Source organism: Triturus cristatus, chromosome 7, assembly GCF_964204655.1.
Source record: "Triturus cristatus chromosome 7, aTriCri1.1, whole genome shotgun sequence".
NCBI lineage: Eukaryota > Metazoa > Chordata > Amphibia > Caudata > Salamandridae > Triturus > Triturus cristatus.
The window spans coordinates 1,188,810,393-1,188,827,998 of record NC_140590.1 but is presented as its reverse complement, the minus strand read 5'-3'; the positions used below and the strand labels follow the sequence as shown (position 1 = coordinate 1,188,827,998).

The window sequence follows — 17,606 nt, the reverse complement described above, 5'->3', positions numbered from 1 at the left end:
GGGGTCATTCCCTCAGAGTGGCATACATGGGGGCAGGTCAGGCACTGCAGGGACAGGATCAGGGCGCAGCAGAAGGAGGCAGTGAAGAGGTGGGGGATGCAGGCGAGACACTTGCAACTGCAGTGGAGATGACTGAAGTGGTGGGTGCTGTCACAACTGTGGGGCACAAGTCAGATGGGGTGGGTGCCGGCACAACTCCAGTGGGCAGGTCAGATGGAGTGGATTGGCCCACCACTGCAGTGCCCAAGTCAGACGGGGTGGTCGTGGACTCCAAAGCAGTGCCTACATCCATGGGAGCGGAATGGGGGACAGGTGAGGTATGCAGGGCAGGGGGTGGGGACACGGTCCCCACATCAGTGGCACCAACTGTATGCCCAGGTGTGGAGGAGCAAGTGCTGGGGGGATGGCCTTAGCATTTTGGGGATGGTGTATCTGTGTGTGGGGGAACCCGGGGTAGGGAGTGGCGGGGGAACCTCTGGAGTGGTGGCCTTGGGGATGGAGGACGGAGACTTTGACTTGGAGGTGCGTGCTGGTGGGGGGTACTTGCTCTTCCTGCTCCGGGGGGACTTGCGGGTGGGTGTCTCGGTCTGACTGTGCCTGGGGGAGGGTGTCCGGGTGTGAGGGGCACTCCCGTCTGTGTGTGGGGACTTCCTCTTCCCCTTGTAATCAGGATCTGCTGGGTCAGAGGGGAAGAGGCCAAGGTCACAGAGGAAGAGCTTCTGGGGGGATGGGGTTGCATGTGAGGCAAGGGAAGGGGGCTGGGAGGGAGAGGTCTCGGAGGACTGTGGAGTGGTTGTGGATGACTGTGTGGTGTGTGTCAGCAAACCAGCCCCAGTGAGTGTGGAATCAGTCCCCTGCGATTGCTTGTGTTCACGTCTAGCCCTTGGTTTGGGGGTTTCTGTGCTTTGGACAGGTAGTGTGCTAGGAATCGTGGGTGGTGCAGGGGTAGGAGGGGTGTGGGACTGTTGGAGGAGGGACACTGCTGCCGTCAGGGAGGAGGCCACGGACTGGTTGGTCCTCTGTAGGGCAGACATGCCCGAGGAAATGCCCTCCATGAATGACACCAGTTGTGTCAACAGACCTGTGTGTGCATGGAGGACCTTCAGCATCGACGTCTGCCCTACATGCATCTGTCTAAGTAAGTCCACAGACTCCTCACTCAGGGCAGCAGGGGACACAGGGGCAGGGGGTGCGGTGCCTGGCACAAAGGAGACATGCTCACGAACACGGGAGCCCACAGGGACCTCTGGGATGGGAGTCGATGGGAGGGGGTGGTGGTGGTGGTGGTGGTGGAGGTGGCGGTGGCGGAGACAGCCTCACTAGCTGGTGTTTGGTGGCTGCTGACACCCGCCTCCACAGGGGAGTCATCCTCAGAGCTGCTGTGGCCTTCAGCTGGGGTGGATGGTGCTGAGGACTCCTCTGTGTGGCTCAACTCGCCCTCTATGCCACTGGGTCCACCTGACTCCTCTCCTTCTGTCCCTGTAAGGCTCTGTGGCTCCTCCTGGTCCGTGGAGCTGTCCCCTCCTGTGGCCGTGGATGTATCTGGATAGGAATAGGAAGTAACAGAACAACATCAGTCACCTGCTTCAACTGCACACACCACAGTGAGTACATCACATCACAGGGCAAGCCCTGGCATCATCAGCTGAACACAGCTCAAAGTGCCAACACTGTTTAGGATGAGACAAATGTCATTCTCAACATCAACCATGGCACACATATCCCTCCTTGACTTTCACACATATGTCCGTTGCATGTTGGATGCTAACACACCAATGTGCCAACATGCACCACCCACACATTAGTTGTACATGCAAGTGAACATGTAGGAGTATGTCACTAGACCCACAGCGGTGAGCAGCCAAAATATCGAAACTAAAATATCTACCTACACTAATATCGAGTTTTAAATATCGAAGGGGCAGAATATCGATGTCAATAATATCTATGGACAGAATATCGATCCTAAGGTAAGTATTTTAATATCGATGTTAGTAATATCGAAGTTAGTAATATCGACATCAAATATATCGATTTTACTGATATTGATGTTACTAATATCGATATTTATATTATTGTTATGTATTTTATTATGTATTTAATATGTATGTGTTATATGTTTTTAGTTAAGTGTTCTACTGGTTTTAACATATATGTATACAATTTTTATATGTTAACAATGGTTTTTTAAGTCAATTTTGTGTTTTAGTACCGTAGCGGGTTGTGGGTTTATAGGGGAATAGGGTGGGAAGTAATTTAATTATATGGAATTAATTATACATTTTTAGGAATTATAAATTAATTTTAATTAATTTTTGCGTTTAAGTTCTGTAGCGGGTTGTGGGTTTATAGGGGAATAGGGTGGGAAGTAATTTAATTATATGGAATTAATTATACATTTTTAGGAATTATAAATTGATTTTAATACATTTTTGCGTTTAAATTCTGTAGCGGGTTGTGGGTTTATAGGGGAATAGGGTGGGAAGTAATTTAATTGTAATTAATTAATAATTTATTTTCATTTATTGGTATTGATAATTATATTATTGTTAATTAAGTATTATTGGTAATTAATTTTTATTAATTGGCAATTAGTTTTAATTAGTTGACTAATTGATAATTATGTTAAGTGTATTATTTTATTAGTGGAGTGTGTCGTGCGTTTATAGGGGAATAGTGTTGGAAGTAATTGAAATCTAATTAAGTAATTATTAAATTAGTTGTTGGGTATTGATAATTAATTAATTGAACAATAATTATTAATTGGTAAATATTTTAAATTATAATATTTTGGTTATGAAAAATAATTAATTGTTGATTAATCATTAATTGTGAATTAAATATAATTAAATATTATGCATTGATATTTCTAATTAATATATTAATAAGTAATTATTAATTGGTAATTAATGTGTAATATTTATTATTTTGGCGTATGAAAAATATTTAATAGTTCAATATTTTTTAATTGGTAATTAATGTTTCATAATTATTATTTTGCGATATATATTTTTTAAAATTGTTAAATATATTTTAATTGGTATTTACTTTTTAATAATTCATATGTTTTTGGTTATGAAAAATATTTTATTGTTTAATATTTATTATTTGGTAATTAATATTTATTAATTATTATTTATTGGTATTTATTGTTAATGTATTGTTAATTAATTATTCTTTGGTAGTTATGTTTGTAATAATTATTTATTGGTATTTGTAAATCATTTTGAGTTATTTAATAATTAAATCACTAATTATTTTAAATAAATATTTTATTTATAACTATGTTATTTTTAACTTCTACGCTATCCAACACTTTCCCTACTGTTGCACCCTCTGGAGTTGGAATAGTAAATTTTATCCCTACGCTATCCGACACTTTCCGTACTGTTGCATTCTCTGGAGTTGGAATAGTAATTTTTACCCCTACGCTATCCAACACTTTCCCTTCTGTTGCACTCTCTGGAGTTGGAATAGTAATTTTTACCCCTTCGCTATCCAACACTTTCCCTACTGTTGCACTCTGTGGAGTTGGAATGGTAATTTTTACCACTACACTATCCAACACTTTCCCTACTGTTGCACTCTCTGGAGTGGGAATAGTAATTTTTACCCCTACGCTATCCAACACTTTCCCTACTGTTGCACTCTCTGGAGTTGAAATAGTAATTTGTACCCCTACGCTATCCAACACTTTCCCTACTGTTGCACTCTCTGGAGTTGGAATAGTAATTTGTACCCCTACGCTATCCAACACTTTCCCTGCTGTTGCACTCTCTGGAGTGGGAATAGTAATTTTTACCCCTACACTATCCAACACTTTCCCTACTGTTGCACTCTCTGGAGTGGGAATAGTAATTTTTACCCCTACACTATCCAACACTTTCCCTACTGTTGCACTCTGTGGAGTTGGAATAGTAATTTTTACCCCTACGCTATCCAACACTTTCCCTACTGTTGCACTCTCTGGAGTGGGAAGAGTAATTTTTACCCCTACGCTATCCAACACTTTCCCTACTGTTGCACTCTCTGGAGTGGGAATAGTAATTTTTACCCCTACGCTATCCAACACTTTCCCTACTGTTGCACTCTGTGGAGTTGGAATAGTAATTTTTACCCCTACGCTATCCAACACTTTCCCTACTGTTGCACTCTCTGGAGTGGGAATAGTAATTTTTACCCTTATGCTATCCAACACTTTCCCTACTGTTGCACTCTTTGGAGTTGGAATAGTCATTTTTACCCCTACGCTATCCAACACTTTCCTTACTGTTGCACTCCCTGCAGTGGGTATAGTAATTTATACCTGTACGTTATCCAACACTTTCCCTATTGTTACACTCCCTGGAGTGGAAATAGTAATTTTTAGCTCTACGCTATCCAACATTTTCTTTACTGTTTTTTTTTTTAGCTGGAGTAGTAGTTTTATTGTCGGTGCTATTTAATATTTTTTGTATTATTTTAGCTAATGTAATATATAATTAATTTTAACAATATTCAAATTAAATGTAAGTTTTTTTAATGTGTTATATATAATTATTTAATTTTTATTCATGTTATTGTTTTATGTGTATGATGTATTTTTAATTTATAATAATTTTTAACAAGTTATAAGTTATTAAAACAATTATTAAAATGTATTATTAAGTAAGTATATATATTATATATTATATGTATATGTTTAATTAATGTTTTATTACATTATATATATATTAATTATTAATTTTAACATTATAAAATATATTTAATTATGTTTATTTTATTTATAAGTATTATTTGGTTTATTTTACATATTTTTTTAAACTAAAAAATACTTTATATTTTTAATAACGATATTTTTGACATTCTATATTTTATTTTCGATATTTTTGTACTTACCATGTTGTAGATAGGATCTGGATATTCTTGTCATCGATATTTTTGTAGGTCGATTTTCTGTCCGTCGATATTCTGTCAGACATTCCCCACAGCACATCTCTTGCGACTGACTCAATACAGGTGTCCGGACGAAGGGATGTTCAGAGACTAAGTTCACATGCTTGGGATGCATGCCAGCAACACACACTATGATGTACTCGTGTCCTGATGGGCAAGGCCACAATGGGGTGCATGGTGCACACTTGAGCACAACGCAGGCTCACTCATAGCAAGTTCAATGCCATGGCACTGGGATGCCCTGAAAGTCAGTCAGCACTGTCTCCTGTCACAGGGGCAGGGCATCCAGACAACAACAATATGCACTGACTCACATTCCTAGCTCAGGGGTAAATCTGACTCTGCAGATGACCGGCACACTTGCCTATCCCATGCAAACAACATTTCCAGGACCCAGAAGACCCCACATCATGCAAATCATTCATATGAGTCTCAGCAAACACAAATCCATGTACATTAACACATCACAGTCTGCAATGCATATAACCCAGCTGCATGAGGGACAGAGTTGCATACACCATTGTGCGCTGTCAGATGATCACACACCTATATGTCACACAGGTCTTGTCTCCCACAGTCACATTGCAGATGTCATGCTGACCCTCTGAATCATGGACACCCCAGTTGTACGTAGCAACAAGCCACACCCTAATGACACAGAGGCACACACCTGAGGGCACATGTCACGAAGCACAACCTGCAATTTCATACACAGGAGTGGGATTACAGAGTGCTTCTGAATGCCCATGAGGGGGCATGACTGGGCAGGACTAAGTGAAACAGTGTTTTGCCCCGGACAGTAGTCAGGTGGCTAAGCAATTGTGGCGTACTTGATATACATACTCCTGATGCCCAAAAATTGGAGTCCCCTGCTGCATGGTTTTATTTTGAATACCCCAGAAATATATTGCGAGTCAGACCAGCAATTGGTACACTTCATAAGGGCACACACAGTTCACATGTCAGATCTCAGGCATTGTGTAAACAATTGAACCACCCATGAAACACACAACAGAGTCACGGGAACTGATGCTGACTGGTACCTGATACATAGCTGACTGCAGGGACACAGTTCCCTAGTGACACAAGCAAAAGACTGTAGGGGCCACACCTGTGGAACAGATGAGGAGGGTGCATCACACAGATGAGGGACCTGATTTTGAGACTACAAGACCTACGTAATGTGGAAGTGTGACCCGGACAAAAGACTGCTATTTGCATGTCAGACATAGTACACACATCAGCCATGGACTTACCCCCTTCCTGCTGCTGTCTGGCCTTCAGCTGCCTATCCAGCTCCGGGAAGACCACCACCAGTATCTGGAGCATGTGGGGAGTCAGGGTCCGGTGTCCGCCCCTCCTGCGTGGAGGTGACAGCTTCAGCTGGACTCTAGCTATCCTCCGGGTCCAGCCCCGAAGGTCCTGACACCTCTTCTGGCAGTTGTGGATCCAGCGGTTGTAGACCCCCACAGAACGAACAGCCCGGGCGATGGTCAGCCAGATCTCCTGCTTCTGGTGGGCATCAACCTGTGAGGATAACAAAGTGAAAAGTACATTAACAAACATGACCCAGATTTGTGCAGCACACAATTGGATATACATGTCATCATCACAAAGGGAAATAAATTACACAGGTAGTGCAACCATGGGGAATGAAAACTCACATGCATGTCTGAAATGTTAACAGTGCCTGGATAGTTTAAGCTTGCAATAATGCACTTTAGCAGCAGGAAAACTATTCATTACATGTAGCTACACACTTTGATGGATGAAAGTAGTCAGTGAGAATGCTTGCCACTGGTGTACACACTGCTAGTACTGCTAGTCAGACAACATGCATAATTAGGAAGGCAGTGGACAGCACACTCACCTGCTCCCCTGATGTCCCATAGAGCTTTCTGTACTCTGGAAGGAGCCCGTCCAGCAGGGCCTGGTTCTCCTCCTCAGTGAAGGCTGGGGCCCTCTCCAGTGTACGTGCCATAGCAGGAGCCAGAGGATGCATAGAGAGCAGCAGTGGTAGCAGGGATGTGGTCCAGTAGCATGTAGTGCAGGCAATTGTGCTCCCTGGGGGCCATCCAGCCTTATATCTGTGCTGCAGAGGCAGACTCTGTGCCATGTGTCCCAAGTGATAGGTCCAACACGGTTGCATTCTATGAATCTGGCCAATCCATTTAAAAGTACGACTCGTCCACGCCTTCCGCATCGTTCAAATCTTCACCTTCATGGAACACTTGAAATTGCAACATTGTTGTAAGCATCCAACTGAATTTCCAGTGCACAACTGGTACAAGTTTTGAATCCGCATCCTTCTCCATGACAGTCCTGAGCCAATGGGTGCGCCCGGCTTGTTCAACTGACTGTACAACGCGTATTTTGAATATACACATGCACCCGTCTCCATACGATTCAATGGCCAAGGCGTACGCCTGTCTCGGACCATGCCTGTCCGACCCGTATGCATGATAGTCACCCGCGTCGGACCTCATTGGATTCAATGACAAGGCATACACACGGCTCAGACATGACCCGTGCAATGCGTACGCATTGTCACCCGCGTCGGACCTCATTGCATTCAATAACAAGGCGTACGCACGGCTCAGACATGACCCGTGCAATGCATACGCATTGTCACCCGCGTCGGACCTCATTGCATTCAGTGACAAAGCGTGCACACAGCTCGGTCATGACCCGTGCAATGCGTACGCATTGTCACCCGCGTCAGACCTCATTGCATTCAATGACAAAGCGTACGCACAGCTCGGTCATGAACCGTGCAATGCGTACGCATTGTCACCCGCGTCGGACCTCATTGCATTCAATGACAAAGCGTACGCACAGCTCGGTCATGAACCGCGCAATGCATAAGCATTGTCACCCGCATCGGACCTCATTGCATTCAATGACAAAGCGTACGCACAGCTCGGTCATGAACCGTGCAATGCGTACGCATAGTCACCCGCGTCGGACCTCATTGCATTCAATGACAAAGCGTACGCACAGCTCGGTCATGAACCGTGCAATGCGTACGTATTGTTACCCGCGTCGGACCTCATTAGTGTGACTATTAGACGGATGCAACACACATATACTGGCCATGGACACCTGCACACACCTGCCACACTATAGCATTGGCCACACAGTGTCCCATGGCATGTGAGGCTGCATTCCCTGGGTGTTTGAGGGGGCCACGTGTTTTTTTTGTCTGGCACTTTGTGCAGCCACTCCCACGCTGTTATCTTGTACATGGGGGCAGAGTCCTTTGTGTGTTGTGCACATTAGCACTGTGATGTGCAATTGGACAGTAATGAGCATGAGTGAAGGTCACAGTGTCAGGTTGGATATGTTTAAGACATGTCACATACACCCTGAGTCCTGGGGATGATGGCATGTACGTCACAGTGAGACCTGTAGCCCCAATACTGATGTGCACCCACAGTCTGTGTGCATGTTGTGTCTCAGATGTGTCTGATCACATGTTACCAATGGGTGACAGTCTCCACATCCATGTGGTATATGCATCAACCTTGATGGTGTGTGTGTCTAAGAGACGTACATGTAGGGCCGGCATGAACAACAGTGGCCATTACCTGTGGGACTTACGCTTGCCTTGTGGTGTGTACGTGCTACGCCATGTCCATTGCTGTGTTGTGGGTTTCTGCATGGCAAAGATCTGTGATGCCTGGGATACATCAGGCCTCAATTGTCACTGGGGTGTGTTTTTTGAACGTTGCAGCAGCACATAGGTTGGGTGACACAGCCAGATGATTGGCCCATTGCACACCATGGCACTCATGTGGACACAGTCCCCAGTCACTATGAGATGGCAGGTATTGTGTTTGTGTGACTGGCATACACATCTTGGGTTGATTATCTATTGGTTAGTGTAGCTTTGTTTGGGGTGCATGGTTTCACTGTCCCCTTGCCACACAATCTTGGGTATGTTGTTTGTGAACTTACCAGTCTCTGGAATGTCTGTTAGGCCATGGACGCTCTCTGGTTGTAGGATGTCCCGCACCTTCTCCTCCCAGGTCCTGAAGTAGACTGGTTTGGCAGGAGGGCCACCGCCGGTGCGCTGACTCAAGGCGTGATCCTTCTCGATGAGTTTCTTGACCCTCCTGCACACGTCATACCACCTGTTCTGGATATCGTCCTTTGTGCGCAACGTTGGTGCTTGTGCGTTCACTTTGTCCACAATCCTCGCCCACATCTTGGTTTTCTGTGAGATAGGGGTCCTTTGAACCGATGTACCAAACAAATGTGGCTCAACTCTGATGATCTCGTCTACCAGCACTTCTAACTCACTATCTGTGAACTTTGGATTCTTCTTTGGAGGCATGGTGATGAGTGGTGGTGGTGGGGGATGTGTGTGAGAGGGTGCAAGTGATGTTGGGTTGGTGTTGGTTTTGCTGTGTGTATGTGTGTGCTTTTGTATGAGGTTCTGATGGTGTGTGAGTTGTGTGATGGGTGAGTTGTGAATGTGTCTGTGGTTGCTGTGTACTGGTGTTTGCTGCTGGCTGTGTCTCCTGTTTGCAAGGGATGATGGTAGGGATTGAAGTCCTTTATATAGTTGTAGTTGTGGGTGTGTCTTTGTCCAATTAATGTTTTGGGGGTATTTATTGGCTTAGTCATTGCTTGTTTTGTCCTTTTTTTGTGTTTTTTCCTTTGTGTTTTGTAGGCATGAAGGAGACGTTCATGTGACGGAAAAGGATGCTGCTGTTGTCTCGTGCGGGCTTCTCCGCCTCGTTCATGCTGCCTGTCTTCTGTGTTTGGTACGCATCGTTCGCGGCGGTCTCTATTGCTTGTGTGCCGGGTTGTCTGTGCGGGTCGGTTGTGCGGCTTGGTCTCTGTGCGGGTCGGTATAGTTTTACACACATTGCATCGTACTGCGCTAATCGTACATCGCGGGTACGGGTCGGTCGGGTTCATTCCAGGTTCGTGTCAGTCGGTGAAACTCGCGTCGGTTTTCCGGCTGGATCACTATTTTCCCTCCGGCTCGGTCATACGGCTTGTATTCCGTATGTGTCGGTTGTAATTCACTTGCGTTGCATCGTACTGCACGGGTCGTACGGCGCTAGTCTATTTGTTGGTATTCAGTCCGGGTCCGTGTCGGTCGGTTTGTTTTGCGGCCAGAATCAGAATCGGCCCCGTAGTGTACGAAATGCGTTGGCTGTTCTGCTTCTTTTGCAAGAAGAATAAAGAATACTTTGAACAATACAAGATGGGATTGGATCAATATTTGTGAATAATAACTGTGTGATGCACGTCACATACATTGGTTGAAGTTTTCCGACCCTTGTGGTGGTCGCACCTCTTGAAACAGCGAGTGCAGTGACTGTGCACACAACATTTCTTTTTCATATTGGATTTCAAATGTACTGGTGATAAGGAGGTAGATGCGATCTTGGTTCTGGCTTGCTGTTTCTTTTTTTTGCATGTTCACTTGGTTTGGTCAGTATAAGGATTTCTATACTGGAAATTAGGTGGAATATTTTAAACAGTGAAATGACTCTTGAGTGTATATGGTGGTGGGAGGCGGTACCCTGTACCAGTGAGTGGTGTCCTCCTCTCACTGAAGCCACATGCTAACATGATATCTTGATTCTTCACCTCAGGGGCCCCAGAGGAAGTTTTCTCTTGTCAGTGCAGCTGAGATCACCTTTGACAGAGTGAAATATCATCCAAGTAACAGCTTCCTGGAGGCAAAGGTAATTGCCATGAATACAAAGCACAACATGGGACACCGATCGGGGGATAAGGAGAGAAAAGGAAAAATATAAGAACACGTGAGAAAGATAGTAAGATAGGCGGAAATAAAACAAGCAACATTAGAGAAAAGACTGACCAACCACAAGATGAGATAAAAGACTGAACAACCACAACACATTATTTATCAGTCAATACCCTAAAGTCTCAGAGCTTTCTGTGGCGTATCCAACTCCACCGGTACCGGCTATACCCCATTACTGGTCACTTGCAGCCTCCTCATTCACTCAGCACCTGTACCAGCTGCTGTGGCCCCTGAAAAGCTATCAGTAGTAGTCTTGGAACTGCAAAACTCCTCAAAATACAAACGTACCTAAACAAATACATAAAAACATAAAACTGATAGTAGAACATTTGTGGGAGTTTGAGTCTATCTATCAAAGTGTAGCTCTTCGTACATTTAGCATGTATCTCCAGCATCTAGCATTTTTCCTCAGCCCAAAACATCTCTCATTGATCATTTTGGTGATAGTTTGCTTTTTTGAAGAAGCAATAGCTATCTGAACAAAGATCGTGCACAGAGACTATAGAGAATTAAAAAATGAAGCTGGACCACGTAAGAAATGATCATTTGCAGTGCGATAGGTCTAGCATTTGCAAGAGTTTAAGCTATTGGCATTGTAATTGACAATGCCTTTTATTTATGTGTTTTGCAAACCAACACATATATAAAAGGCATCGTCATTTCTAATGCCAATAGCTCAAACTCTCGCAAATGTGAGACCACTTCAATGGTGGCCGCGCCCCTTTCACTAAACGCTGCCCGCCGTATTCAGGTTACAGCGAGCCTTGTCTAAAGAAAGGGGGCGGCCACTATCAAAGTGAAAGCATGGCATGAGGGTGCTTTTACAACAAAAAACTACTTGTCTGTGAAGTTGCCGATACTGCAACCATTTCTACTTGAACTTTTTTGATATTCAAAGGCTCAGGATTGGTTGGTTGGTTGTGGGCCTGGCTTCTCGTAGTTGTTTAACATCTGCCAGGTATGTGCACAGTTTGCTAGTTTCAGTTTGTCTTCCCAGACTTGATTTCTGCCACGTGTTTTTTAAAACAAATCTTTTGATTGTTGTGAGGATGACTGGGGCTGACCATGAGTCCATTATCAGCAAGTTTTTGCACCGACAGACCTAAAAAAAGCTCACAGCTCTACATTTCTTACTTGCTTTTGAAATCTCTAGCCATAGTTGGTGTTCCAGCGGGTCTTCCTTTGCAGCTCTTAGCTTGAAGCATGTTTTTACAACAGCTCCTTGTCTTTCCAGTACTTGGTTGGTTAGGCTGTTTTCTAGATGGATTTGGGCTGGAGAGCCATGCTTTGGTAGGTCAAACATTACTCTGTAAGTGCTAGTTGAAAGTTTGTCCAAAAGTCTAGAGTCACTTCCAAGCATGACTTCAGTCCCATAAGCTAAGGTGGGGAGAAGCTTGACGCATATGACTTTCATCATACGTTCATGGGTAAGACCCCAGAGGTTTTAGGGTGTTTTAAAAAACGCATGGAGAACGGAGGAGGCCTTAGTTTTAATGAGTTGTTTATGGGGGAGATAAAGTTCCATGATTGTCGATAGCCACCCACAAGTACTTTTACCCAGATGCTTTTTTAATTGGAAGACAATTCAGATGCCAGTATCCTAGCTTCTTATTCTTCATTTCAATTATCATGATTTTTGTGTTCTCCAGGTTAATAGTTAGCCCGTTGGACTTAGCATAGTTATACGGTTGATCTAAAAGATGTTGTTGCTCTACCCAGGCTTTTAATACCAAGAGAGCATCATCTGCATAGAGTAGGCAACATCTGTTTACCAGTGGGTTTTGAAGCATGTGCATTTACCTTGTCCAGGTCCAATAGAAGATCCGCCAATGTTAAACAGTTGTGGGGCTAACGCACAGTCTTGTTTTAATCCTGTCCATGTTTTAATTTTAACTGTAAGCGAACTTCCATCTACGATTTTGACTTGATGCCAAGGGTTGGAGTAGAAATGTGATACATACTCTTCAGCAGAAGTGGCAGAATATTTCTCGCCACAAGTTGTTTCTGGGGAAGAAATCCAGCGCTGCTTTGAAGTCCATGAAGCAGAGGTGCAGCATTGATTTTGTTTTGATTGCCCTTTGTGAATACCAAAAGTTGAACTATATGACTTTCGGTATACACAAAGGGCATTTGCGAGTTGTAAATGCCCTTTGTGAATACCAAAAGTTGAACTTTAAGACTTTTGGTATACACAAAGGGCATTTACGAGTAGTAAATGCCCTTTGTGAATACCAAATGTCGTAAAATTAGACTTTCGTCCTTTTTAATCCTTTGTGAATCGGGTCCTATGTTTATGAAAGCCACGCATGAGTTTCTTCCAGTTCATATTTGGCTTCTCCTTAGCCCTCTTACCATTTCTCTGTAGTTGTAGCAGATGGGATTGTACGGTTTGATGATGTCAGAGAAGGGTCTGGGGTAAGCGTTGACTAGAAGTAGAGCGATGGTGATGACCTGAGAAATGCCTACGTCAGAAGGAGTAAGTGAAGATACTAAAGGAGGAATGGAGATTGTGTAACTGCAACTTTCTTACCACTCCCCACCTGTCTCAATCCTTGTGTCTCACTCCTCAAGCTTCACATTCCTTGTTTCACACCTTGGGTCTCTTCGACTCCAAAGCTCAGGCTCATCTTTTAGATCTTTTCCCCCTACCCCTGTGTTTCGTCCCCGCCAGTGCATAATTTGTAAAAAAAAAAGAAAAATAAGTGCTGTGGCCAAAGCTTTTCTCAGAAGCCTGTGGTCAGCTCTGTTGAATGTCGGGAATGCAAAATTCTAAGGCTCTGTAGTCTATATTCTTCTAGATTGTCTCTTTCATCCACCACCATGCACTTTCTGCACATATATCTCACTCGTGCAGGCTCTTTTTCATCACTGTTTACTCCCTCTGTCACTATTTTCTCATCTTTCTCTTCCCCTTCTTTCTCCCTTTTTGCCTTTCTCTCTCTAGTTTGGAGTGAAAGCCTGATGATAATACAGATGTTCCAGTCCCCAAATTAGTTCTGAGTGTCCTCACCTGCAACCACCAGCACAAATTAAGCACTGCCCCAGTACCTCATTCTGCCTCTCAGCTTCTCTGGTTTACTTTTTGTTCTCTTGTGTGTTTTATCACTGTACTTGAGCTGGTGTCTCACCACATGACTCACTCATTGTCTCAATGCACTGTTATCTCACATCATGTATCTTAGCCCCATGTCACTCTCGTCTCTCTCTTTGGTCTCTCCCTTGTACCTCAGCCACAGTGCCTCATCCCTTGTATATCATGTCCTTTGTCTCACCTAATTTATGTCAGCTTGTGCCTCACTTGGATCTCAACCATTTTTATGTTATCTGCGTCTCAGCCATGTTTTGCCGTGTCTCCCTACCTAGTCACGATCCTGGTGTATCAGTCCATCCCATACCATCCCACATTTTTCTGTATAACTCTTCCTCTCTCTCATTTTGTGTCTTACCCTGTCTTTCAGCCCTGCGTCTAGCCCAACTCCTCTACCCAACTCTTGAACCGGATTCCACTGCTCACCTTGTCTGACACTTGTGTTTTGTTACCTGTCTTTCAATGTGTGCACATCCACCTGTTGTCTTGTGCATTGTATTCCATTAATTTGCTCACCCCTGTGTCAACCCCTGTGTCTCACTTCGTCTCGTCTTTCTATCTTACACTGTTGCCTTTGCATCTATCACGCGTGCCTCGCCCTCTGCACTTCACCCTTTATCTCATATCCTGTAAATTACTAATTTCTAATCTGCCTGACCTTAAAATGTACTTGTCCCGTACACTTCGGGCCTATCTTAGCTCTCTCCACCCTGCAGTGCCTCACTCCTGTCATTACCTCTCACCTATGCCACTCTTTTACTTCCATTTGTTTTCAGCCCAGTCTCTCCCCAAGTGCCCCCAGCCCACTCTGCTTATTCATCGCTACGCCTGGCACCTTGTCCCCTCTATGTCTTTCCCCTTTATTTGCCACTGTTCACAACCCCATGATCTCCACTCATCTCTTTCATTCTTGTGTCCGTCCTACACAGATGGCGACCCTCATCGAGGTTTATGATGAATACAATTACCTGCCAATCCTCCTAGGCAGCTGCATTGGGGGGCTAGTGCTGCTGGCCCTTATCTCTGCTGGTCTTTATAAGGTGAGTAAGTGGGGGGTTCCGTAATTACCTTTTCGACTCCTATGTCCACTGTTCTGCGATCATCTCTCCTTTTTAGGTCTCGCTGGCCTGGCATTTCGAGGATGGTTACATTGTCTCCCTAGACTTTAGTGATTGCGTCAGGTAGTCCCTGTGTTACCTGCAGATGCCACATGACTTGTACTTTGAAGTTGAGATTAGGGATTGGCGGAATTTGCGTAGTCGCGCTACGCAAAGCTCCGCGAAATGGTAAAAAATCTCAGCGAACATGCAGAAATTCCGCGAACACACGGAATTGCTTGTTCGCGATGCTGTTTTCCTGCTCGCGATCGCTGTTTGCGTGCTCGGGGGGGAAATATCTTGCGAACACACATTTTGAGAACGCAAACAAGCAAAAAATTCCGCAAAGCCTCGGAACACAGAATTTTGGGCAATTCTGCGTTCTCCTCGGAAGGCGAAATTACCCAAATTCCGCAAATTCCGCGAGCGGAACAGAATTTACCACCCAGGCCTAGTTGAGATCCAGTTTGTGTTTGTCAAGTATTTACTTTGCTAGCACAATGACATTTCAATTTCTGATTAATGGTTTTACTACTTGGATATCTAAGCCTCCCATAAAATCAAGTAACAGCGCTATACAGTAAAAGCAATTGAACATTAATTTACTCTGCGTTGATGCCATGGTAACGTGATGTGTGAGCAGGCTTTCTTAAAATGCAACAAAATACAGGCGCTTTGTCAAAAGCATCTACTATACAATATTTTGCAATGCATTCTTTTAAGTTCCACGACAGGATTGGATTTTTTATATTTCATGCTTTGAATGTTAACCAACATTTATAAACATTTTACAGCGTCATATATAATAAACAACTCATACATAAGGAAAACAGTGTTCTTAGATGGTGTAAACGTTTTGTTTTTGTGTCGTATTTCTTTATTAAAATGTTAGGGTTAAACATACAAATATATGTACTGCACATCGTTATGGACTCATAGAAGTCTATTGATAATACAAATATTAATATGCTATTAAAAAGAAAAACTACATAGAATAGAAGGAAGAAAGGGAAGAGAAAAAGTCTAGTATAAGACAAGGAGAAAATGTCAGAAGCAAGAAAAATTATGTATAGTATATATAGTGACTCAGAACTGTCAATGCTCCTAATCAGAAGATGAGATAAATAGGGTGAATCATGGGTATGAGGAAAATATGTGGAACTATAAAGTATTAGGTATGTGAAAGGAGATGGTCACGGAGGGTGCCAATGTCTTAAGATACATATTTTGGCTGTAGAGAGCGCAGTATGCAAAAGACAACCTAGTGGGGACGTAATGTCATGTGAACTCCCAGGATCATGCAGTAATATGATGGGAGGGGTAAGAGGAAGTTGGAGAGGGATTGTTTCCCTCAGGGTATTCCACATGAGTCCAGAAACACTGTATAGAAGGACATTCACATAGTATATGAGGGAGGTCACAGTTAGGATAGGATAGGATAGGATAGCCATTTGTTAAGCGCGAACGAATGCCGAAGCGTCTTGGCGCTGGTAAGTAGAGAGATACAGCCCCATCTTAAGCCCTAGTCACATCAAAAAGCAGTGTTTTTAACAGTTTTCTAAAAATGTGATGACTGTCTGTTAGTTTCAGAGAGCCAGGAAGCTTATTCCAGAGACTGGCGGCATGAAACGAAAAGGCTCTGCCGCCCCATCTGGCTTTCCTGACCCGGTTTAGCTTAAGAAGGCATCGAGAAGAGGACCTAAGTGTTCGACCCGGGGAATAGGGAGTAAAAAGCTTCTGAACCTCCTTGGCTCCCCCCCCCCCAAACACAGCCTTGTGTACTAGGCAAAGGGCCTTAAAATCTATACGCTGCTGGACTGGGAGCCAGTGCAGTGCCTTAATTCCCTCGGCGACAGACTGATCTCTAGGAACGTCTAGCAGGAGTCTGGCTGCCGCATTCTGCAGAACCTGCAATCTCCTCATCAAGGTCTTATTAATTCCTAGTAATAGTCCATTACAATAGTCCATTCTGGACAGGACTAGGGCCACCACCACATTCCTGCGCAGATCAGGTTCGATAAAAGGGAAGATCTTCCGCAACGTCCTGACTAGATAAGAGCAAGAGGAGGCAAGATTACTGACATGGGCAGAAAAATTGAGCTGATTGTCAAACATCACTCCCAAGTTCTTGACCTTAGATACGGGGCAGGGGCATTCGCCGGCCTCTGCCGGCCACCAAGAGTTATTCCACACGTGTCCCCGGCCAAACTCTATTATCTCGGTTTTCTCCGTATTGATTTTCAGACAATTTTCTCGCATTCATCTCATGATTTCAGACATGCAGCTATGGAACTTAGTAGCCGTGTCCTTTGCTTCTTCACCAGCAGACACAATGAGCTGGGAATCATCAGCATAGGAGATGATAGTGAAACCATGCGCCCTAATGAGCCTGGCCAAAGGGGCTACATAGATGTTAAAGAGCGTGGGCGATAAAGCAGAGCCCTGTGGCACTCCACATGGTAAGTGAGACGGGTCGGACTGTAGCCCATCCCATGACAGACTCTGCTCCCTACCCTCCAAGAAAGAGGCTTTTAGGGCCAATGCCGTTCCCTGGACACCAAACTCCTGGAGCCTTCGAATCAGCATCTTATAGTTAACGGTATCGAAGGCAGCCGAGAGATCTAACATCACCAGGACTGCCTGCCCTCCTCCATCAACTATGGTACGAACATTTTCCGCTGCCATCAAAAGTGCTGAC

General features: G+C 44.2%; 1 protein-coding gene across 1 annotated transcript in view; it reads left to right on the top strand.

The window, feature by feature from the left end:
- LOC146811427 (integrin alpha-X-like) overlaps nt 1–17,606 on the top strand; it is a 665,400-nt gene that overhangs the window by 624,882 nt on the left and 22,912 nt on the right. Inside the window, exons 28-29 of the mRNA XM_085615067.1 lie at nt 10,548–10,640; nt 14,741–14,851. Of these exons, the coding sequence (XP_085471193.1) occupies nt 10,548–10,640; nt 14,741–14,851 (204 nt within the window). The remainder of the gene's footprint in view (nt 1–10,547; nt 10,641–14,740; nt 14,852–17,606) is intronic.